A 26,294-nucleotide genomic window follows, 5' to 3' on the forward strand; every position below is an offset into this window, starting at 1 on the left:
GTATGCACACTTCTGCCTAATAAAATTTGAATCAAACACTTTGCATCTGATTCTCCATGTGAGCTTTTATGCAAACTTCTAAAGTGCAAGGAATCCTGGGGTGGAAGAGCTATTCTGAGAGCTTTCACATAGTTCATGTAATTAGGGAAACCACTTCCTTTGATTGTAAGTGTTCAAAACAGCTGAATTTCTTCTGTCAAAGGAACTCTGTGATTTGGGTCATCTCTTTTACTTGCTCTTTCATGTTTCTCAAGATAAGAGGTGAGACTGTAGAGCACATTATTTAGGGAAAAAAAGATTCCACTTTTTGTTTTAGGGATTGAACTTGGACTATTCAAAAGGCTGTCATTTGGAAATCTATCTTTTTTTCCCTCCCCCTGTTTCCTTCCTTTTCTGCTAAGCTCTTCAGTGGCTCTAGTGAACATAGTCCAAAATGCCAATTTAAGGCTAAGTGAAAACTGGAATATGGTACACAAAGAAGAGGGATTGTAGTTTGTCTTTGTTCTATTTTGGCTGAATATGTAATTATAAAAGAAGCTGTATCTGCAAGACCTTGGTCACTGTATCATGTTAATTTTTTTTTACTGTTATAAACACTGACCAAGTAAAATGAAAAAACATAGACAGTTTGAAAGGTAAAGGAAGCTACTGTCCTGATATTTGAAGGTATCTATGGGCTTCTTTCCTTCCCAAAAATGAAGTCAGGTCACCATTTCAAGGCAAAGAACTTGTCACTGGTACTAACAGCCAATGCCAATACTATTTCTGTATCGAGTGTCACTTATTCTGAAAGAATTTCTCCAGCCGAACACTCCTGTTAGTGTTGTTACTGAACACTCATCTCAGTAAAGTCTTGGGCAGGGGAAAAAAGCAATGACTCTACTCTGTTTCTACGGGGCAGTTCTTTGTTTGGGCTTTTTTTTTTAAAGTAGCATAAGATTTCATAGTGCAATTCAGAAAAATATTAAATATGAATGGTGGGTTTGCTAATTAAGAGGATTAATTCATAAGGTTCCCAATTAGAGAAATCACAGAATTCTATATGCAACTATTAGTAAAAATTCAGTTTTGAAATAAGTATAAATTAGAGGTATAGAACATACTACGTCCAAGCGCATCAAGTCATATCCAACTTCTTCAAAAGAACAGACACAATGGCTTAGTAGTACAGGGATAGGGACACAATGATAAGTTTGATGCAAATACCTAAACATATATAATAAGGGAAACCAGATGCGAAAAGCGAGCCAAGTTTTGGACCAGTACACAGTATAACGTCTATTACAAATGCCTGTGAAAGATATTACCAAGATTTAAAAGGAGAGCTGACTTCACAGCTCTGATTTTTACCCTTCTGCCTCTAAGCACAGCTTTTACCTTCATATGTAAACTCATTACAAAAGGTCATCTCTGTAGAGTCTCTTACTGGTCTTAGTATTAAATGGGAGATAGCCTATTTAAAACAAACAGAAAAAAACAAAAGAATCTTTGATAACATCTTTACTACTGTTAAAAATATCCAGGATTCCTAGGACTGAAAGTGATTAGAATTAAATGTAATTTTTTTTCAAGTTGATAGCACGTAGTCATTCATGTGTTTCATTACTACTAGTTTTCCTTGTTTCTGACGGTCTGTCACAAACAAAGGAGAAAGCATGTAATTAGACAATATATTTCCAAACCCCCGCAAAGGGACCAGAAGAATTTGATAATTTTGCACCTGAAATAACTTTTTAAAACTATTTTTAATAGTAAGTTTTCAAGTCAGAAACTCCACTAAGCTGCACCGACCTAGGAACAGACTATAACTAACCTCAGTGAATACAGGACCCTGTGTGGAGACTGAGCTGTCATTTAGAAGTGAGGTTCCTTGACTGAATGCTTGCAAAGCTAACCTGGCAGATGAGAACTAAAGCAGATCAGTTCAGCACTCTCTTCCTACCTTTGCCTACAGCTCCCTTGCTTCAGCTGCAGCTACCGATTGCTTAGTAGATCTTCAACAGTCTCGTTTGTTTTCACTGCTGCTACTGAAAACTCCATATCTCAATTACAAAAAGTAGATTATTTACTTATCTAAATAGCACTATAAAATTTTACCTTTCCCCTATAACACAATGATGCTTTTCGGTGTTGACAGTAACACTGCTATAAATTTTACAATAATAATCAGACTGTTTTTCTCATAAGCACTCAATCATCTGCAGCCTTGTCTGTGTAATTTTACACAGTGAAAGAGGAAAAAAAATGAAAGGATCTTATTCTCCCCTCTTCTATTCCTCTGGAAGGGCCAAGCACAAACCTAGCAGGAAGCTCCAGGTTAGTGTTGCCATAGGGTGAAGAGATGGCTTAGCACCCAACTCTTCAGATCAGCCAGCAATTCAACCCAGAACACTGATAATATAATAGGAAAGGTAGCACTAATAATATTTAGCCAACAGCAAGGGTTTCAAAAATAGTTTTTAAATTTAAAAAAACAGTTTTAAGTTCAATGTGATTTTTCTTTTAAAATAGCAAATTATACAAATAATTCATAACCACACAATCCAGCAGGTGGAGATGGTTTCATCACATTTAGAAAAAGGAGCAGTGTGACATTTTTGTTATTTGTCTTCATTGGCACCATTACAGCAGCACACTAATAGAAACTGCCCTCTCTTAACGTATTTAAATACAAGAGTTAACTAAGAAGCTGCTTTCTACGTTTTTTCTGCACTGCACAGCTAAGATAAACAGGAACTGAATGTTTCTTTACAACTGTTTATATAACCCTCTTAAAATGAAACTTTCTTCGTCAGCACCTTATTAAGTGGAGGTAGGTAAACATCTAAGAACCTTTACAAGTTTGTGTTGTATCCTTTTTACTTAAAAATTAAGATAATTTACATTCTAACCTTGACAGTGGCATCAAAATATATTATATTTTCAACAAAACAATATATTCTAATATATCATCCAGCTACCTCATGAACATGCAGTGTCATCCAGATACCTCATGGACATTCAATATAAAGAAAATAAGCTTAGCAAGAAACGAACACGGATCACAAAAAGGAAAGCATTTGTACACCTGCCAGATGCTTTACTGTTATTCTCAGAGGAAATAAGTAGTTACTGAAGAGCTCATTATTATTTGTTTTATAAAACATTGAGATTCCAGTCTAGGTCTAGGTACTAGACATACATATAATGAAAAGCTGTTCCTTCATTCACCATTTTACGTTGCCATTTGCCAATACAGAAAGCAAATGCATACTGTATGCATACACACATTCAAATAATCTGGAAGAATTCTCCCAGGTTTGTTCTCCTGATAGAAAAAAAATAACCAGTTGGATGTACAGACATTCAAACAGAGAGGCCCTGAAGAGTGGAGATCCTGCAGTATAGATGCTATGCAGCTGGGGGAGGGAGGGGAGGGCTGTGCATAGATCAATCTCTATATCCTCTGCAGGTTCTTAGTCTGCCTGGCAATAGATGGGGATTGCAAAGGGGGTGTGTTTTGCTACCTGCTGCAGCAGCAGAGTCCAGCAAGCAACACGCTATATCCCTGGGGAGAGGTGATGCTGGAGGTCTGTGGTCTCTTCCAAAACAGCATGTACAGATATTAGCTGTCCCAGGAGAAACTGTCCTGGGACGGATTTAAATCTGGTTGTTCCCAAGTTATTTTTCTCCCAGGGCAGGCATGTTTCTTCTGGGAGAAAAAGCCTAAACATTTTTACATGTGTGGTTTCTCTTGGGAGAGCAGTGACTCTCCCAGGAGAAACTGTATGTCTGTACAAGGCCTACTAGTCTAAATTACTGAGCCAAAGCTTATTGGCTTAATCAGTAAATACTAGCAATATTTATGTAAGCTTCTCCAAAGCCTACATAAGAGAGACCATTTGCTGCATGAAACTGATTTCTAATCCAGGCTCCCTGCTTGGTGTCTCACAGTCCAATAGAGGGGAATCATTTTACCACAGTGGACATGTCTACACATTCATTAATGTGCCTTAGCTACTGCGCGTTTAGATTAGTACTCACTTAATAAAGTACTAACTAAATGTGCAGTACCTGGAGTTACTGTGCAGTAGCGCTGATGCACGGTTATTTAGTGACGCTTACTGTGCATTAGCTTAATAACACTGCGCAGTAGGCTATTAACACAGTTTGTGCTGTGATGTGCTACTGCGCAATGTTACTAGGCTAATGGGCAATAAGCATCTTGTGTAAACGTACCCAGTGTTTACCAAATTTAAACAAGGATGAAAAAATAAATGCCTTTTACCACCCAACCCCTTGCATAAGCCATTTCAAAGCAAAACTCTATTATTACATTCCAAACTATTTTAAAATAACTGCATAAATATGATACTCAAAACTTTCATTAAAAAAAAATCTATAAACAGTTGCAGAAATAACGCCCAAACCGTGAACTGATTATTAACTGACGTAAGGATGTGTGCCTGAGTCTGCAAACATGTGAACGTCTGAAACAATAGATGTGAGAAAAATGCGACTTGGACACATTAATATCAAAGAGCCATTAACAATCAGGTCTGAAGACAGTTAAAATGCCCACAATAAGAGTTTTGCAGTAGATCATTTCAGCAGAAACTTTGGGTCACTGAGGAGGTCAGAGGAGGTGACACACTAGGGCAGCTATTTGATGTCAAAGGATAAATGAGCATAGATTAATGAGCAATGCAGCCTTCCCACCAAATTTAAGATTTGTTTTCATCTCTTGAAAAGGAAGAGGGAGGTGAGATGCAGACATTTTCTGAGGCTTAAAGCTTCAACAGCTTCCAGGACAACAAATATTTAAGCCACTCCCTGAGCCTCTCTGAAGTTAAAAACCACAATTATCCTATGTACCGGTGCTAAATACTGAAACTTTCAATGACAAATTCTGCGAATCAGTAACACAACAATTTACAGCATATTGAAAATTTTAAATTTTGAAATAACATAAATCATGCTACTAAAATAAAGAACAGTAAGAATATCATCCTGATTGAACAGGACACACTGGACAGTTGTCAGCATGTTTTTTCCACAATCTAATCAAGGTATTTGGGAGAGATGCTTAGGCAAAAATCAAATCTAGTTTACATATTAATTTTTTTTAACAACTTAATAAGCAAAAACAAGATTCCTCCCGTCTACCTGATAATTTTTATTCCACATTTGTAGAAAGCTGATGGTAAGTCTTGCTTATGTTCAAAATATGTAGCCAATTTAGATAAACCAACTTTCAAGATTATTTAGTTAAAACCAATTCAAACCCTTGTGTACGTGAATTTGTTTTAAAGAGGTTTATTTCAGTTTAGCTTAAGTCAAGTCCTAAATGAATTTTAGCTAACCAAAAATAAGTCTGGCTTTAGAAAAAAATGTAAGAATGTCTACATTCACTAGAATGTCAGGTAGATTTGTACTTTATAGATTTGCATCTGTATCTTATAAAATTCTACTCATCCAAGAAAAGACTTATTTTAAGTAAGTAGGCAAGCCAAAAAAATCATCAGCATCATCAGCAGCTGTGGCAAAGTAAACTCTAATAGATTATAGCCAGATTCAGACATTAATCACTTTTACTGGTATAAGCAATTGGAAACCAGTCTCTACCCATAGTAGAACAGAAGCTTGGCACACAAAACCGGTCTATACCTGTAACAGAACAAAAGTTCAGCACACATAGATTGGTTTACAAATTGAGGAACCAGGTAAGATTTGCCCCCCTCAACCAAAGGGCAGATGTGTGGTATGTTTGTTACAGATCAAATTATGCCACTTACAAAATTGTGTAACTTAAATTGATCCTGCCTCAGGTTTTCTGAACGTGTGTACCTAGCCTATGTGCTTAGATTATGTGCCTGAAGTGGTACATTTTTAGACATTTGTAAGAGACTGGATGGGAGAATGGAAGAAATCCCCTACAGGAAAAGAGCAGAAGACTAAACTTTGCAGCAAAGATGGTTCTTACTAGATGTCTCTACCCTGTCCACAGCTATTTGTTGACGAGAAGAGTAGACTACTCACATTACTCTACACATACACAGAACAGTCAGTTTCATAACTGCTGCAGAATCGCTGCAGATGACTACAGAGCCTTCCTTAGAGTCAAGTATTCTGAATTTTTTTTTTTACCAAAAATAAATACATAAATAAATAAATAAATAAATACATTTTAAAAAAGGACAAAGTGAAGACAAAAGCAAGGACAGCTGCAGACACCTTTTCACATAAATCAAGCAGGTTCTCACAAAACTTTCTTCTATGTACTCTACAAGTTAAAGTGAGATTTTTATAATTGTTAACAAAAACATTCTATAAAAACTGATTTATACACATTTAGATTTGTAGTATCTGAAGGATCTCAGAAGATCATCTAATTCTTAATCAGCCTCAAGGCAGGGGAGCCTATGCCTAGACCACCCCTTGCAAAGATTTGTCTAACCTATTCTTAAAAGACTTACTGATACCAGGCTGAAAGGAATATATATACATACATGTCAAGTTAGTAAAACAGTATTAAAAATGCCTTTCATAGTGTATACCTCCCAGAACAGAGAGCTATTCAAGGTTTGGCATCAAGATTTTACAAACTACAAGCAAAAAGAACATTTCTATTTTTAGTTCTGTCTAGATTAAGTATCAATTTCAATTTGGTTGGTATTATTCTGTTTTACTCTGTTGCTTTACTCTTATTGCTTATGAAAGTCATTGGCAGTTCCTACTCTTGTGACCCAGATTTCACATTACCACATACTCTCTTTTAAGACTGCAAACATTTATGAGGTAGTCAAATGACATGCATGTGATTACACTCCTCATATTGGAAGCTACAAATGTGTGCACCCTTTACTGGAGAGACCCATCTTAGAGATGTATCATGATGTGAAAATGCAAAGAAGCTGTCTTAGTTTATCACGTTCCAAGTGTACGTTATGCAGCAGTTCAAAAAAATTAATAAAATTCTTGACATCATGTACACAGGAAATACTGACAATATTAAACTAATTAGCACTGGCAGTTGTCAGATTTCAAAGAACACGGCATCAAGACTAATGAAAACATATTTTTACACTTGATTATCAAAAAAAAAATCTAACTACACTGTATATGCATGACCAAACAGTCCATAAAACACAACAGCACACCCAACCTAACAGCTTTTTTCAAAAGTATCAAGACTAATGAACTCCTGGTTCTTTAGCAAAACTGTAATTAAAACAAAGGTAAACGAAAAAACTAAACCATGATTCTCAATCTTGTTCCTCAGAGCTTGTACAGGTCACCATCAGCACCTTCTATATATACTGTAAGAGATGAATTTTCTTACTGCTAGTATGATGCATATAACTAGGGTGGCCATAATTATTTTAAGGAAATTCAGGATGGGGGGTGCCATGGGGCACGTGCGTACACACACACACACTCTGCGGGTCACCTAGTGACATGTGCATGCATGTGTACACACACACTTGTGCACACACATGTGCCACAGCAGCACTGTGCAGCAGTGGGCAGGGGCAGGGCCGGAGCAGCTGTTGGGATCACAATGCCTTTCTGAGGCTAGGGCTGCAGGCTGGGGCCAGTATGAACTGGGAAGTGCGGTGCCTTTCTGACCAGGGCTACAGACTAGAGTCAGGGCTTGGGGCAGAACACTGGCTGGGTTGGGGGCACTGTGTGGGCTCTGTCTGACTCACAGCTGTGGCCCTATCCTGGCACCTCCAGCCGCATCCTGGCCGTGCACCCTGAGCCAAATGGGCACAACCAGCCCTGGTCCTGCACCTCCCTCCCTGGTTAGGGCAGGGCACGGTCAGGCCTTCTGTATTGGGGCTGCAATGTGGCTAGCTTAGCCTGGCCCAACCTAGGGGCTCACAGCCAGGATGCAGCTGAAGGTACCAGGATGTTACTGGAGCTGAATCAGCATGGGGCAGACAGAGCCCACATAGCAGCCCCAGCCCCAGCAACAAAGGCACTGTGCTCCCTAACACCACCCCCCCTCTAAAATCTGGGACTGTCCCAGGCAATACAGGGCATATGGTCACCCTACATATAACTAAATGACCCTTTATGTATGAAAGTGTATGTGTTATAAAAGAAAAAATAAATAAAAGCCCCAGATAACAGTAAACAAATTAGAATATTATTATGGACCATTGACAATTTAAGGAGACCTTGGCAAACTATTAGAGTACTTCTAAGGAACAGCAATATTAAAATTTAATTCCAATATTTCAAGCAAAATTACACTAATAAAATCTGAGTTATGCACCAAAATTTGCACCTAAGAATTAGTACAATTCTTTGCACAATTATTTTAATTTACTCATAGGTTACTTATTGTTATAAATCTCATTTACAATCTATCTCTATCAAGAAAATCTGCTACAAAAGATACTTACGGAAATGAACTGCAGCACCATAAGAATCTCAGATTCTTTAAATTCTTCTTTAAAAATAAAGAAGAAATATATTTCCAATTGCATGCCTCACTTATGAGCAATGGTCACTCAAAAGTCATGCCAGATGCCATGACTTGTAACAAATAAAGAATAAATTTGAAAGATACACATTACAACTGAAGGGATTTAGGCCAGCAGATGTTGTTCAGCCAAAATATACAGTGTCACTACATAAAACATTACATTTCATCAGTCCCCTCCAAAGGAAATCTATGCAGGTGAGTGTTAGGGAGTCCTGAAGATGTGCTGTAATATGCAGGATAAGACCTCTGAGCCCAAGCCCACTCTGACTGATCTGTCAAATCAGAGTCCTCAACCTGAATTCATTCAGATCCCAGACAAAAAGAACCAAGTAAAATTTATGGGTGTAGCAGGGTATATTATCCCTTGAAAAAATGGCCAAAAATTATAGTTGGGGCATGCATCCAAGGGAACAAACCAACATTCCTGTCATGTAGCAACTATCTTCTGACACAAATTTTAATCATCATACTACTACAGTATTTTGATTCAGGAAATGCTGCTTTCTATAAAGTAACCCACAAATCACCGACCGGTCTGGACTGGATAAGTGAAGTTGCAATTTTAATAATAATTGTGTACACTTGGGGCTTTCAAAATGAACAGAAGTCTTATATTGAGTTTTGGCTTTGATATTTAAAAGAAAGTTTTGCAGAGTATTTTTTTCCATCTAAACATACCTATTTATCTGCAATTCTAAAAAATGTGCACTCCCATTTCATATCCAGTCACAATTTATTGTTTTGCCTATAAAAAGTTGGTGTTACAGAGGTCTTTCCATTTCTCACAATTATTTTAAGATGTCTTCCAACATAGCTGTATAAGCCAACACTGAGCAATGGCCATTGGTATATTTATATGCTTCTTTGAATATGTATTTCAATTGGGTATGTAGTTAGACACTCATTTTATGTGCTAGAACTCATCCCACTTGGGTATATAAAAACTCGAATTTTTCTCTCTGGCTTCTAGTTTATTTGTTTTGTTTTTAAGTGTTGTTGAAAACCCTAAATAATTCAAGAAAAAAAGACACAGTAGCTTTCTTGGCTAGGTTTCTGCCATTGGAATCAGAGCTCCCAGTGACACTCCATTCCTGAGAGCAAAGTCCCTCAAAGCTCTCTCTTGTTGAGAGAGCTTGTTTTCTCTTTAATCAACTGTTATGGCTCACTGGTAGTAGTTAATAGAAACAAAAGATAATCAGTCAGGGAGTATAAAAGAATGGGTATTTACCAAAAGAAAGTTTACTTTCTAAGGTGGCAAGGGCAATTGCTTTCTCAGCTTAAATATTAACTATCCAAATATCTACTAAACAACAAAACTATATACATCTCTAACAAGTTACTGTTCTGCTCTATTCAGAAAAGTAGTTGCTAGGATGATCACATTTAGCCATGCATTACGCTTTTCAGTCATAATTCTTGATAAGCTTGATAAAAAGGGACCTTATTATGACCCCTACTATAACAGGACCCATTTAATTTCACTCAATTATCCCAATATTTAACACTATATCCTGCGCTAGACAAAAGCAGTGGTTCTCAACCTTTTTGATCCAATGGTCCATCTCCATCCAACCCCACTTTCCACCCCATAACTGACCTCCCCCTCAATCTCATGCACAGCCCCATAGTCCTGGCATCCCACCCACAGTATCTCCAGAGACCGCTGATGGACAGTAGGCTACTGATTGAGAACCACTAGACTACTGTATTTCAGAAAAGCCTTGATTTGAAGGCATCAAACAATGGAGAATCTATTATCTCCCTTGGTAGCTGGTTCCAAAGATTAATCACCTTCACTGTTAAAAATATCGTGCCTTATTTCCCATTTGAATATGTCTGGCTTCCACATACTGGTTCTTGCTATGTCATCCTCCTATAAATTAATGAGCTCTTTAGTAACCCATATTTTTTCATCATTAAGGGACAAGGTGTCCTCTTTTAACCTGGAATCATTTCTGCAGTAATTTCCTATACCCTTTAATTTTTCAAATTTCCTTTTAAAATCTAAACACCTTACCTGTACCTCATAGTCCAATGTTAAATCTCATGAATACAACATACAAATACAATCACCTCCCTATTCCTACAGACTACTCTCTTTTTTGTATATTCAAGAACCTTAGACTTTTTTTGCAAAAACACCACAATTGGGAACTCAGGTTAAGACTTGTATCTATTATCCATCTATTCATAGATTTCTAGGGTTGGAAGGGACCGGTTAGACCAGAGTCCTACCACCTGCTCTATACTTTTCAGTAACTGCTATCCAAGACACTGTCTCTGATCTTATAGATTGGGCCTGAATTTCTTGTTCCAAGACATCTATTGTTTCATTTGGTTGTTTTACAACATATTTTGTTTGAATGCACCCATCTTATCAGAGTGGGTCAGATTACTCTGTACTATATGCCTATTAGGGGTGTGTGAAACGGGCCATATTCGATTCGGATTCAGCCTGAATCAGGGACAGTGATTCAATTTGTTTATTAAGATCACTATCCCAATCTGATTTGGCCGAATCCGAATCTGAAGATTTGATGCTGATTTGGGGAATCAGCAATTCAGCCACAGACACAGCTATAAATGTTTTTTTTCTACATACCTCGAGGTACCAGGCATAGCTTGTGAACACTGTGATGGAGGGGTTGATGGAGAGTCCCAAAGGAGCACGGGGTGGGGGCCCCCGTCCGCTCAGTGGTGAACCCAGAAGTGGACCAGAAGTACTTCCAGCCCACTTCTGGGTCCGCTGCTGAGTGCGTGTGTGGGGGGGGGGCGCATCCCCCCCAGCTCAGCGATCAGCTGCGGGGGGACCCCAGGTGCCCCCCCAGGCCCAGGAAACACCAGGTGCCAAGCTGGGGGCCGGGGGGGGGGGGGGGCGGGCCCCCTGCATGCTCCCCAGCGACTCCAGAAGCACTTCTGGTCCGCTTCCAGGTCTGCTGCTGAGTGCACTGGGGACCCACCCATGCTCCTGTGGGATGGCTCCATCCGCCCCACCATCTCAGCATTCACAAGCTGCCTGGTACCTTGAGGTATGCAGAAAAAACATTTAAAGCTGTGTCTACATCCGAATCATCGAATCTTTCCAAACCTCTCTGAATCAATTTGGATTCGGAGATTCAGCCAACAAATCGAGCTGAATCTCCGCCGAACTGAATCAGTGACTGAAGCTTCACACACCCCTAATGCCTATCCTCCTTGTTATTCACCATCCACCAATATCTGTCATTTACCAATTTATATTTACTTCCTGTGATTTTAAATTTACTTCTGAATCATCGATGAAAATGCTGAAAAGAAACAACACTAGTATCAGTGCCTGTGGAACTATGCTAGGAATGACTGAAATGCAACAACGATTTCCTACTGACAATTACTTTTTGAGATGTGTCCATTAGCCAGTTCTTATTCCTTATTGATATTATGTAGTGCTATTTTTTTTTTTTTTTATCAGAATGGGCACATGAGCCAACTATGTCTCCCAGTTGCAAAGAAAAAGAAATTCCAAGCCTAATAGCATGTGGAATGAATTAACAGGAATGCTGTACACAAATCAGAAGTGTTCCTTTTTATCGACTCAGGACCAGTAAGGCCTCATATGTAATACTGTGTCCAGTTTGGGCTCCAAGCTTCAAGAAAGATCTTGACAAATTGGAAAGTATCTAGAGGAGAACAACAAAAATTGACCGTGTGTGTATTGTGAAAAGGTTGTGGAATCTCCATCATTGGGAGTTCTTAATGCAGGTTAGACATTCACTTGTTTTGGATGGTTTAGACAGAAAATAACCTCTCATGAACAAGGAGCTGGAGCAGGTGACCACCCATATATCCTTCTAGTTCTTAATTTTTTTTGATTCTCTATCAGTAGATGAGTGTTTTAGCCTGAATCCTTACTGCAGTGAGCCTGGGCTCTAAACCAAACCCCAAGCGATGTCAGTTAGCCTGAGGTGAAGGCACTATTTAGATAAGGGCTTTGAGTTTGTACAGGGGAGAAAGAGACATCCAAATAAATGCCCAAGCTAAATCTGCAGTGAAGTGAAGCACCCACTGAGCCCTTTCCAAGGGTGCTGCAACATGAGTGTTATTGCAGCCAAATTTAAATGCCATGCACACCTCCTGGGGTACAAAATTGGAAACAGTTGCAGCCAAAGCACATGTTCTTGCCACAGCACTTCCCACTCCAACCTCACACACTCCTCCAAAAAACAGAAATGCAGCAGGCAGGGGGTGGGGGGGACAACGACTATCCTGCACCCCTCAGTTTCCAGGAGGAGCACATAGGGTCAGATCAGGAAAGGCCATTGCAAAAGCACATGCTTCAGTCACCAGCTGCAGTCTTTTGACTGCAAACCCGAGGCAGGATTCCCCTAGCAGCCTCTCCCCCCCTTGCGCCCCACAAGAAGCAGCTCCTCTGTTAATGCTTTCACAGCCAAATTAAGTCTTTAACAGCCCTGATCTATGTAGATTAGTGGCAGCAAGGAGCACATTAATGCAGTAGAGGATGAGTCCAGGGAAAGCCTGCAGCTCCTGGGTGGGCCCATGCCACTGCAGGTAAGATTCCCCTAGCCCCATTCTCCTAAACTCAGCAGTGTCGCCTCCCACCCATCCATTCTCCCTTTCCTGCCCATGGCACAGAAATAACTGGCAACACCTCTGGGATGTTGGGTTATTCCTTGGTTTGGTAATAGGGATACGTCTTTTGAAGTAGTATCAGCCCTGCCAATAGCTTTAAGTTTCTCCCTCCTTTTATTATACCTATAATCTGTGACAAAAATTGGATGCAGGATAAAGTCCCAGACACACTGTATTCTGGTCAAATGTGTGCTATTTTAGGCCAGTGGTTCTCAAGTGGTGTTATGAAATACAAAAAAGTTACAGAAGAGTGTCTTGAGCCTGAAAAAGTTAAGAACCATTGAATTAATCGGAAGTCTGATGTAAATAAGGCACAAGGGAAGAGAACAATGAAAGTACATTTGCTTCATTTCTACATAGCAATCCCTTTGGACAATGATATCCAGTGAACTGACTAGTTCAGCAGGGTTAAACTTAAATTCTCCTGCTCCTGAGTCTCACCGTGGACACTCAGAGAGAAGGGCAGTAAAAGCATGAAAGAAATAATCCTATAAACAATCCTATAATTCAGCATGATTCACTTGTAACAACAGCCAGTTATTGGTTTTCATAATTAAAAACAAACAAAAAAACCAACAAGGTCTTCCTTGATTAGCAACAGAGGAAGACATTAAAATATAATTTATATTACTCTGAAAATGATACATTATTCATATTAATAAAACAGAAATGAATCCTCACCTCTTTCTCTATTTTCAGCAACTTCTTCACAGCCACCTCTTTTTCCTGTGATATCCATCGGGCTCGATAAACACTCCCAAAACTCCCTCCGCCGCAGTTTTCAAAGAACTGCAAGTCATCGAATTTAATTTGCACAAATGAAGCACTGGTAGACGACATCTCATAATGACAAATGTTCCACAACAAAATCTGTAAGGAAAAGCTAATTAATACATCTGTTCCATGGAACAATCATATTCCTAACTATTCCAAAGAAGGAACCTACTGGAATAAAAGTTCTATAGCAAATCCACTGAACAGATCAAAGGAAAATAATCCAGAAACTCACACTCCAGCAGCCTATTCAAGCATTCATATATTTAGTGCAGACTGAAAATCAGTTGCATGGAGAGAAATAGCTAAAAATGCTCCTCAGATTTATACTGGTGTTTCCTGTACATGGTGAAGTAGCTCTGCAAAAAGCAAGTGTATCACCAGGTTTCCTAACATGAAGCACTCTGACAAATGGGAAATGTGCTTTCAACTATGAACTTGCATAGGAGTTCTGGAATCTGAAGCATGTGATCTCTCCATGTTGTGATCACTTCACACAAAATATACATAACCTAAGCAACTGAATATTCTGGCAGAAGTTCAGCTTACATCTACAGACTAAACAGCCTTCCTATCCTCAGAGATAGAAGTACTTGCGAAAAAAGTCAGGCCAGAAAAGCTGGTCTGTTTCAGAAATGACTCCCTTTTGCTTGCATGCTGTAACAAGGAGTAAGTGTAGGATAATTTATCTTGGTTAGAATATGCAAAATCCTGTGCGTGCTGCCAAGAGTGGATTTTACGGTTTTAAAAGATCAGACCATATCTGTTGCCAGAGGAACAGAATGTCCTTCCCATGGATTACAATGTGAAAAATCCTGTGTCTGCAGCAACATTTTTAAAAAGTTATCACCTAAGTGAGTGGACACTCACTGAGGCTGATTAGATATGTGGATTATTTTTAAGGGGTTTTTTAATAGTATTGAGAACTAAAAAGCTTTTAATTCTCATTTAATTATGTTACAAAACAGAGAAAATCCTACAGTTCATGTAAGTTTTCTACCAAGCTAGAAATCAGACTTGTTTACATACTAATTTGTACCAGTATAATTAACTTGGTTTGGCTGAAGCAGTGCACTATACAGGCAACCGTATTTCAGCTATAGCTTACTTTGGTTTAATTTAAACTTTTTAAGCCAAAAAGAGCTAAAACAAGCTAAGCCAAAACAGAACCAGTTAAAACTGAAATATAAGCAATTAGAGCCCTTGCGTCAGTTAAAATGACTCCTTGAGTTAAAATGATGCAACTCTGTGGTTAAACCAGTGGGGACCAGCCTTCTTGGCAGGTGTGCCAAAAATTAAACCCCCCAGACTTCCCAAGTGCCACTCTGATCCCCTAGCCCTGCTTGACCTGCTGCTATGCTTTCTGCTCCCCGGCCTGTGTTCCCAGCCCAAGCTTCTACTCTATATTCTGCTTCCTGGTGGATCTGCTGCTGTGCTCCCTGCTTCCTCCCCAAACTTCAGTGTGCCACACACAGAAGCTGCCCATGCCACTTGTGGCACATGAGCTGAAGGTTGGCCATGTCTGGTTTAGATAAATCCTTGGGTTTTCTACAATGCTTATCAGTTTAGTATCCCAAGCACTGTATTGTTTAGAGTGCAGGGTCAAAGACGATCCTTGTTTGATGTCTGTGCAGTACCTAACAAAAAGATGCCTCGAACCTTCACCAGGGCTCCAGGGTTTACTGTAAATAAGTAAGAGGGGCTTTTGTCACCAACTCTGCAATGAAACTACGTGAAATCTGCTATGAATTTTAGATTAAATTTCAATCACTATTTGGTTATTGAAGATGGTGAGATGTGAAGCAATAATGGCTTTCTAATTATTGCCTAGAAACAGCAAGCTGCCTTTTCTCACTTTGCTTGGTTACTTTTAAAAATCTTTATTATCTACTAACAAAACCCAAGAGGTTAAAGATACTGGCCAACTAGACCACAATGCAACTTATAATATAAACCTCTCCTGAATTGTTTTTTCAGAAGGCAAATCTGAAACAGCCCAAGACAGAAAAACTGTATTTATCCTATATTTAGCCTATCTGTGAGTTAATGGGTTCCTTTTCTCAACAATTCTTCAATGCCAAAAATATACTTTTTTGACTTGGGGTAAGTTTTATTTTTCTCATACATATTAAGGCCTATTCCCCTAACCTGTGTCCTCTTTGGCCACATCTATTGTTCATACAAATAGGTTTTAATGCTTCTCCAAGCAGTACAAGTGTGCAGGAAGCTTTCTACTATAAGCATCTTACAATCTACTGCCTTTCTCCATCTATTTAATTTTGTTTGCGAAAAAAATCTCCAGGGCTCCAGGGGGCATTGGAATTATTCACAGGAGTAAAGTTACTTCTCTTATTCCACTCAGAAGACTGGACTCCAAATCAGACAGAATTGCAAAGAACCGATAACATTATTAAAATGGAGATACCAGAAGGAACAGAAAACTAGAGGAAAAGGAAAAAGCTGCTCAGAGAATACATCACTTATTTCTTGTATTGTATTTACAATTTTATTCAGTAGTTGTAATAAGATGACTTAACTATTTTAAATTAATCTAGAACCTGCAGATCTAATAATCCATATTTTCAAAATAAGTGGCTCACTTGAATTTACAAAGATTTACTAGTGCAGAAACAAGATCATCCAAGTAAGAGTTGATTGGAAATATGCCACTCAACACTTGCCAGTACACTAGAATATGCTAGAAAGCATAATTCAGTTTTATTAATATCAAGCATCTTTTGATACACTAGTGCTGTTTTTTTTGTCTTTGTTCACACGCCAAATCCTAAATTTCAGTGAATCACAATACATCCGCCAGTCCATGAAAAGTGATGGAAATTGTATTTATCCCCTCCTTTCCAATACAAAGTTTATCTACAAGTTTTGACATATCTAAATCACTGGCATAACATACCATTAATATATTTTAAGGATGATTCACTGGTTCACACCGCATTCTTCAAAATCTATCTTCCAAAGAACACAATGAAGATTTATGCAGGTAACCATGAATACAGGTAACTGAAATTAATAGCACTGTCATGCATAAACACATCCTCTTCTTGATTAAAAAATAGACTTTTTTGAATGTTACTTCATATCTATGGATACAAGATAGTTAATCCTCAATTAGAAAGATTTGTCCCTCAGAACAAAGGAATTAAACTGTTTGCAGTCACTACTTATGAGATGATTATACATACAGTTATTAATTAAACTATCATCATGTTTGAAGAGATATTTTACAATTGTGTGGCATATCTACTCTCACACAGTGGGTCAAAAGAAAATTCCTGTTTCATGAGGCCTGAGGCTGAATTTTTATAGTTTTGGCCTCCAAAACACACCATTCCTCCAATCTTGAGCAATGCATTTTCAGATCTTAAATCTTTCTAGTAAAAGTATTCTTCCACTGAAATAGTTTTCCATGGTAGTTCTCTCTGAAAGAAGGAAAAGTTTCTTGAATTCATACATCCCATAGCCCTATCATTTTTTCAGAAACACAATACAGAAATTCTAACTGCTGTTACTGTGCTATAGCAGTGGGGTAGGCAATGTTGATGGGCTTTGTTGTCTATTAAATGAAGATGGAGCAGCTCAGTAAAACTGAATGACAAGCATCTGAAGTCTTGATTTGCCTCAAGTATTTTAAAGTCACCAATCACCTAGTAAAAACAAAGTTTCCTTTCTTGAATTCCAGTTTTGATTTCTAACAGTTAAGGTGAGTTGGAAGTCATGCAACCAGGAAACAAAGTAATCTCCTTTTGTGTTCCTTTTCTCTTTATAATATATTACTGTTGTAAGGATCTTAGAAATTATTGACCTTAACACCAAAGAGAAAAGGTTAAAAAAACCCATTTTATTGTATGTTAGATTTCTATTTTGATTCCCTGACCAGGAATCTATTACTGTATATTACTGTGTATCCAAGCTGTTCAGCAGACCATATTAAGATTCAATATGGCTTTGAACATGCTGAACTTTTATTAACATCTGCCAACTAGCTGTTACTGTCCATATTTAACTATGGGCCCCATTCAATCATCAGTGTAAGTAATCAGCATAGGGAAGATGAAGCAGAATTTCGTCCTAATTCCTTTACTGGGAGGGAGGCAAGAAGGGTGTTTGATCTCTCCAGCCTTTCTTCAAACATGGATATTGTGGAAACCATAGGAGACGAGAGGCACCTGCCATCAGCTTTTTTGGCCTTGACTTGTCACATGACCTTACTAGCACCTGCAAAGAGACATGCTTCCTGGGGCCCAGCCTGTAATGAGAAGGGATTCCCACAGCATGGAGCGAGGGGGGAAATAGCATAAATTAATTAATCCTACCTCAGGTTGTGCTGTGTTGCATTTTGGAATCTGAGAGAATCCAGCCAGTTCACTCCAACTCTTTAAAGGGCTTGTATGTCATGACAGCAAGTAAACTAGTGAAGCAGAACTTGCTGCTTTATAGTGCCTTGGTAAGCACTACCTACTCTTCTCAATTACTTCTCATAAAGGTAAAATGAGTTGCCATCAAAAGTTTTATAAATGAGAGACACAACAAAGTAAGATAGTTAATACAACCTGAATTTGTCTCCATTCCAAAATACCTATGCTAGGTTTGTGGATTTATAAAACAGAGTACTGATCTGCCACATTGCACATATATCTAGAGCTTTTTAAATATGCAATTATTTGGCTTACTTTTAGCAATCTCATCACAATTTATTAAAGGAAGCAACTAAATTATTCATTCCCCTGACCTCATTTATGATTCTGTAAAATAGCCAAAGCAGTTTCCAGTACTTGTTTTGGTAAGGCATGCTGCCAAAGTATTGCCAATAAAGTAGTACTACACTTGTGCTATCTTAAAATACAAAGCAGAATGTTCCAAGTCTCCTTATTTGGCAAAACAATTCCTCTGCTTTCAAAATCTTTGACCATCCATTTTTAGATCCAGATCTTCATACTTTTGTATTTTGCCTTCAGTACTCAAAACGTTCAAATATTGTACTTGCAATAGCAAAATGCAAAATACATTGGTTGACTATTTATTTTTCTAACTGGAAGAGACACAAGGAATCTCTATAGTAGTATGTTAAACTAGGGATTACATAAAGAAATTAAGTCTGAAGAAGGTTTTTACAAATAAAATAAAGCCATTACCGTCACATAGCTTATAATAAAATTTAAAGGATAAAGTGTGAGTAGATTCCATGCATTCCTCCAAAATAAACATTTTCTGATCTGCTTCTAATCCTTATAATAAGTTAAAATAAAAATCAACACTGTCAAGTTTCCCCAGACTTCCTAAATAAATTTCACTAACTGGTGTAAAGTACTACAGTTCCTCAGATTTAAAGATGGGTTTTGCACACTGTAGTCATACAAGTACTAAGGATCTGCTATTTTTACCTGGAAACTGAAAAAATATAGGACTCCTGTTAATTTTATTTTCAATCTTGTGCAAATAGCTGAAGTTTAAATAGCTGCTGGTTTAGAGAATGAAAACAGAGCTCAGCTTAAATAATTCTGAGAACTTCAGCAAATGCGCTATTTTGGTTTTTTTAGCTCTGAATTGCACTGCTGGTAGAAACCAAGCAATGCAAGTGCTGCATTTTAAATAAAAAAGATATCGCTTCTGACGGATAGTGGGCCACTCTCCCAATTTCAACTACACCTTTATTTATTTATGGACAAGACATACTTAAGGGGTGTACATTATTCTGCAACCAGATCTGCTAAGGCCAATTAGCCTCCCCAGAGGTGCTAGCATGTCAGACTGCAGGATGCAGGCTTCGACATTTTGCAGATTTTGAACTGTTTTGCTCCCTTAGCATCAGAAAGCCAGCTCCTACTTCCATTTAATTCAGCAATGTAAATTTGGGCGTTAAAGATGTTTCCAAACCACGCAGCCCAGCCACGTCTGCCACAGATAATCCAGCGCTTTCAAATTAGCTCTGTTTTAGATAGCCACTTTTTATTGACTGGTAATTGCCTGAACTGCTAAGAGGATCATGCTAGCTAGAGAGCTGACAGTCGAAACACCGGGGAAAAGAAACAGGTTTAGCAAAACACCGCAAAAATGAAAGGAAGAGGTAAATATTGCTTCTTTTTGCTAGAAAGAAAGGGTTCCTGCTGAGGGACTGCTCACAAAAAGATATAAGAAGGCAGCGTGTGTTTGGCGCCTACGCTGCAACCTGCATATAAAATGAACACACTTGGAGTTTGTTTCAAGAAGATAAGGGGGTGGAGAAGAAAAAACAAGAGGAGGATTTTCAGCCCTGCCAAACGTGAACTGTGGAAGTCCTGAGGCCGGGCAGAGGCAGAGGCAGGCTTGGGCGAGCAGGGCCCGGCCGGCGGCAGGTAAGGCAGGTGTGTGTCACTCCGCAGGCAGGAGCGTGTCCCCGCGCCGGGCTCGGCCGTGAGCCAGCAGCTCCCCGGGGCGGAGGGAGCCGCGCACCGGCCGCTCCCCAGCGAAAGCGGAGCGCGGCGGGGAGGCTGTTTTCCCACGAGAAGTTGGCCTGCTCCGCCCGGGACGCCTCTCCGAGGAGAAGGAAAGGTCAGGGCCGGGGCAGGCTCCAAGCCCTTCGCCAGCTGCCGCGGCTGGGAAATGTCCGGGCGAGGAGAGGGGAGAGACGCGCACACGTGACATCCCTGGGCCGCAGCGCGGGAGCAGGCCCCGCAGAAGGCAGCTCCCTCCCACACTCCCAGTTGCCGCAAGTCCCGCGCCCCGGGGGAGCGGCGGGGAGCTGAGCGGAGCAGGCAGGGCCCGGCCGCAACGCCACGCGCCGCCTCACCTGCCCGCCCGCCCGCCGACGCTCGTGGGGAGGCTGGCACCGGCGCGGCCGCTCCTCCGCCTGGCTCCCCGCTTCCGGTCCGTGGCGGGACTCCAGCATGCCGCCCCCGCGGATCCCGCTCGCAACAGCACCGCCCCGCGCACGGCGCCCGCCAGCCCGTCCTCCCGCGGGCCCCTCCGTGCGCGCCGGGCCGGGGCTGGAGCTGTCTCGGGGCTTCAGCCTTTCCAGACTAAAGTGCGCTGGACGGCATCCCCGCTGTGCAGCCCTTTGGCCAGGATTTGTCCCCCGCTTGACATGAACGTGAATGTTGAAGAAGAGCAGCCCAAGCTGAAGGCGCTCAATCAACCGTGCTTCCTGGGGTCGTGTTTAGAAATTTCCACTTCCACTTTCCTGTCCAGAAGCTGCCCCTCAACACACACACACACACACAGAGAGAGAGAGAGAGAGCAGTGGGAAAGAAAAGCTTTGAGGAGTAACAGGAAACAATTGCTTTAGGCTGATTTAAATTTCCTCATTTTGCCTTTCATAGACAGCCTAACAGCGCAGGTCAAATAGCCTGCCTGTTTTCTGAACCCCAGAGCAGCAGCAGCAGAAAGAGAGGTTGGGATGGGAATTCTCCTTGTGTCTGAAGGAGGTGACGGGGAAGAGTTTGGGGCACAGGAAACTGCCTGAGAGCCCTGCGTGCCCGTGGCTGTAGCAGAGGGAAAGGCGCGTGGAGATGTTCTGGCACGGGATGAGGATCCATTGCTGGTTTCCATTCCTGACTGGTACAGATGTCTTACATAACCTTGGAAAGGCCTGCTCCAAAGCCATTTAGGGGTGCTGACTTCTCACAGCTCCAAAAGTCCCTGCAAGAGTTAATGAGAACTCAGAGTGCTTACCAGATTCATTGTATTAAAATCTGTAAGGCGCTGAAAAATCAGTGTGGGATCTAAAATAAGGACCTGTAAGAAAGTGCCAGCCTCTCTATTGTGTACCTAAGAAAACATGCACTGTTGTGTTTGCTTCATATTCTGTGACAATGAAGGCAAAGAAAAGACATGAACTGAAATGAAACCGTAGTTTCATTTTGTATCTTTTATTTTACTCCTTCTCGCTCGTTAGAGCCGCTAGAGGAATGCATTGTTATGCTTATAGCTGATGCACAGCCTTTAAGGAACAATCCAAACATGTTTTTTTCCTCGGTGTTATTCTAGAGAATAGATATGAATACATTAATAAAGCATCATACTCAAAGTAGCCTGTAGAACTACAGAACGGTAGGAGGACAAAGCTTATGAGAGCAGGGGCCAAGGGTTCTCTGTCAAGAAGAGCTGACTGAGGTGATCAGGTGAATCCAGGCTTGCCATCTTTATGAAACATTGAAAAAACGGTCTCTTTGAAAAGCTTTCCCACCCTAACTAGTGCCTTCAGTCTGAATATTCAGTTCCCAACTGCTTCTAGCCTGCTATCTTCAAACAAACTCGCTCTCCAAAACAGTCGACTCCAAGAAAAGTGTTCTAAACCAGAAAACACTGGTACCTCTCCACTATTCATCCCCCTTCTCTCCCCACACCCAGCCTGTCTCTCACCCATTGACTCCTCAATCTACATTTTCACTGACTGCCTATCTTGTATGCATACCAGCACATCCTCTGGCTTTTTTACTTTTCATTCCATCCAGGAAGAACACACATCAACTGTTGAAACTTCCTTAGCCTGACGAAGGGTTTTTGAACCCGAAAGCTTGTTTAAAAATTGTTCTCCAACTATTTAAATTGGTCTAATAAAAGATACCAGATTCACCCAAAGACCCTTGTCCGCCTTAAACCAGAAAAGATGTTCTTGGACTAAAAGGAGTCTCCAGCCCCACCAAGCCTAGCCCCCAAATATAGAAAAGGTCTTGCCTAATTGTAACCATGATTCTTCAAAGTGTTAATGTGGCTCCCACTCTTGGTACAAAAGTACTTTGAGCACAACATTCAGATCTTTAAAACGACAATGTGCATTAGAGAGCACCTGAGCTAGTCATGTCACGTTCAAGTTAGTAGCAATCAGTGTCACCTGTATCCGCAACCACCACTTGGTTCACTGCTAATTCCCCTCTCTGCCAATACCCCACTACTAACTGGCACATGGAAGGGCAATTGATGACAATCAGTGGCAAGGGAAGTAGCCGCAGCAGCTAAAGAGTACCCCACTTTAGTGTAGCCCAAACTCATAAGGTTTGGGAAATGCAGCTCTAGTGGACTGCACTGAGGCTTGGAAAAAGACGTGCATTAGGCCCATGTGATAACAGACATATATATATATATATATATATAGTGGGTGATCTATTTAGATATTCCCCAGAAACAAGTAACCTGCCTTTAAGAAGTAATGCTTATGCTAAAGACAGGAGTTGGTCTAAAAGTATTTGTCTTATCAAAGTAGTGTAGCAAGGACCTTGAAACATGCACAGTGGGTGCGTCTACACATATGCTTTACTGTGGGGTAAATTAATTAGCTCTGCAGTAAAGCATCACCATCTACACACGCACCAGTATCAGGATACAGTACATTAATTAACTCTACCATAAGATATTACTGTGCTGAAACAAATGTGTAGACATTGATTGGCGTGTAAATTACACCCAGTCAGTTAGGTGGCCAGGGGCCTGCTCTGCCCTGGCTCAAAAAGCTGCTGTCCCAGGCACACGTGTAGATGCTGCACCTGGGAGCAGTTAACATTTGCACACACCACTTTGGAGTTCATTGCTTTGCACAAATTGCACATGTAGATTCACCCAGTGGCCACATCCAAACAAGTGCAGCCGTGTGATATGTGGCACTGCAGACAGCCGTTATTTGGTGCCACACAGAGCACATTCGGATCCTCTCCACACTGGAAGGTAGCAGTGCAGGCATATTTTTTAACCCCAAGAGATACCAGGGTAAAAAAAAAACACATGAAAAATGTGGGGCGGTGCACATAGGGGCAGCATGCACTGCCCAAAACTGGAGCCTGGCCAGCCAGAGCCACACTCCAGCTGCCAGCCAGGCTCTGAGCAGCAGGATCACTACAGTTGCAGCCCAAGGAAGCCCTCAGGACCTCAGGTAATGCTACTGGGGCCAACACAGTTGCTGGCCGCAGCCTTCCTTACCCCACCCGGGGTAACCTGCCATGTGCCGGAGGGCACATGACACAGGCATTCCCTGAGAGCAAGTAGCAGTGGCACAAGTTGTGCCACCACTTCTTGTCCCCAGGGAAACAAATGTCCACGCTCATGCAAACACGGCCACTGTGTCTGTTTTCCCCTAGAGACAAAAGGGAACTTATAAAGAAAACAGCATTCTACAATGTTCATAAGCAGAATTCCATTCTCCTGGACATGTCAGTGCCACATCTGACCAGAGTCTTTTTTCCCCTGAAATATTAAAACCATAAGGTTGGAAGAAAGAAAGGCTAGAAACTCCATAAACTCCACTAGGGACTTCACTTTTCTATTGTTTTTACATGAAGGGAGCTGAAATACTAGTTATGTGTAAATTATAAAACCTATTTTGTTTTCTGGAAACAGGTAAATAGTGTTCCCTGCAACAAGTCTTATTGCTCTCTATGACATACATAGTTGCATGACTTTTGTAACAGACTTAAAGTTCTAGCCTTTGCCTGCTCTGCCTCAGCGTTAAAAAGACATGGCACGTGCTGGGGCTTCCTTAGCCACTTCTTTTTCTGCTCTTCTCAGTGACTTCTATCTTCCTGGAGAAAGACTTGCATCCTAGAGGTAGCTGTATTTCAAAAGTATTTTGCATATGCAGGTATCCAGGGAAAATAACTATAAATTCTCTGCTTGTCTTATGCATGAGATCAAACTAGATTATCACAATATTAGTGTTAAAATCCTATTAGTGTTAAAATCCTATTAGTAAAACACTATTAATGTTAACATCTATGAATCTATATCTTTTTTTATGTTTCCTGAATCTGTTGGCTGAAAGTCATTATTCAAGTGTAAAATAGCATTAGAAATGTAAAAGACAAAAAACAGTATGGCCTAATGCATCATAAGAGATGAACATCATAGTGAATCATATGCATTCATCATACATCATCATGATTCACAAAAATGTGTATAGTATCAGAGTGAATCAAATAAATGTATAGAATCTGAAAATGGTGAATCACTCACAATCATTTAACCGTTTGGAGAATGCTTTGCCCAAAATATTTTGTTTTCTAGGGTCAATCTTAAATTAAAAACAGTGATATGCAAGCTTGTGTATATGAAAGTGGAATAAAAAATACTCTTGGCTTTCAGGGCAGTATCCCATCAATATCCTAAGCTCTTGAATTTAATATGCATATTATTTCCTGTTAGGAAGAAAGAAGACAGTGTTTCTTCACTGTGTTGCTATTATCCAGCTCAGTTACAGTCTATTTTGTCAGGATAGAGCCTACTTTCCATAGCCTTTATATTGATAAAAATGAGATATTCACAGTAGGTTTGGGAAAGGCACCAGAAATAAATATAAAAAACTACCTTGTGCTGTTTTGGGGAGAAAAAGATAGAGCTAATGTCATATGCAGATGACACGAAACTTGTTCTCTGGAGGAGGACAGGTGCTGTATATTTATTCTCTTAATGTTGTGACTAACATGTTTATTCCCCATCTGAGGCAACTGCCAATTATTCAAATGATTCTGAAATATATTTAAATATGAAATTGTTTGACTCATTGGCAACTGCCTCAGACAACAACGCACATCGTTCCTTTCATAACCCTTTTTTATTTTATCCCCACTAACCTATACAACACAAGAATTTGCATTTGTAATTTCTAACTCTAAGTCCTGATAATAGGAAGGAATATATAGTCCACTAATGCACAAAAGAAAAAGTCCTGGGGGAGGGGGCAGCATTTCCTATAGTGCACAAGCATGACAATCTTCATTAGGAATTTTATTAATGCAGTGATGGATACAGTGTTAAGTTGCACCTACTGCATTAGTGGCCACGTATCACACTGAGTAAATGAGAAGTCAGCCTTCAGACATTATGAATATGCTATGCCCAACACAAGACCTAAAATATCACGAATAAGCTTCCCCCAGTTAATGAAACTGGCTTATGGAATTTAAATGTATATATTTTGGTGGTATCTAGGTTGTAGCTGTATTGGTCTAGAGGCAAAAGGAATCAGAACTTGTTGTAGCGGTGATATCTTTTATTAGACCAACTAGATTTTTGCAAAAAAAATTGCAATTAAAGAAATCTAGTTGGTCTAATAAAATATATCACCTCTAACATGAGCTCGAATATATTTTGGTGGAGTTCTTTTCATTTGTCCTCTGATTTTTTAGTCTGAATCTTTCCAAGCTTTTGTCTATAACCCAGATGACTACAAATGTATTTTAAAAAAGGAAAGCTGAGATTATCTTGTAATCTCATGGCTGCAGAAGCTAGGATTTTAAGTAAACAGCAAATTAGTGGTGTCAAAATAAAATCACAATAGTTGCCAATACTGGATAAAATGAAAGGTATTAGCTAGTGCTACATGTCTGCGCTGCTTCTCTTTTCATTTATTCTGGTTTAACACTGTTAGTACCTCAGTGATGTCAGTGGAGTGAACCCTGGTTTATACCAGGATTGACCCATTAATGTAGCCAGA

The 26,294-nt window shown here is 40.1% G+C and overlaps 1 protein-coding gene across 5 annotated transcripts in view; it reads right to left on the bottom strand.

Moving 5' to 3' along the window:
- Positions 1–21,081, bottom strand: part of MAP3K20 (mitogen-activated protein kinase kinase kinase 20) — a 127,012-nt gene extending 105,931 nt beyond the window's left edge. Inside the window, exons 1-2 of one of the 5 annotated variants that reach the window (XM_059727279.1) lie at positions 20,664–21,081; positions 13,784–13,972 (exon numbers count right to left, since the gene is read on the bottom strand). In XM_059727279.1, coding sequence (XP_059583262.1) covers positions 13,784–13,972; positions 20,664–20,762 — 288 coding nt within the window. In that variant the 5' untranslated portion in view covers positions 20,763–21,081. Of the gene's footprint in view, positions 1–13,783; positions 13,973–14,111; positions 14,291–14,425; positions 14,594–16,790; positions 20,575–20,663 lie in introns of those variants that run through there. The other 4 variants (XM_059727280.1, XM_014599478.3, XM_006265236.4 and 1 more) reach the window with 4 other exon arrangements.
- Positions 21,082–26,294: the final 5,213 nt, after the last annotated feature.

Source organism: Alligator mississippiensis, chromosome 4, assembly GCF_030867095.1.
Source record: "Alligator mississippiensis isolate rAllMis1 chromosome 4, rAllMis1, whole genome shotgun sequence".
Taxonomy (NCBI): domain Eukaryota; kingdom Metazoa; phylum Chordata; order Crocodylia; family Alligatoridae; genus Alligator; species Alligator mississippiensis.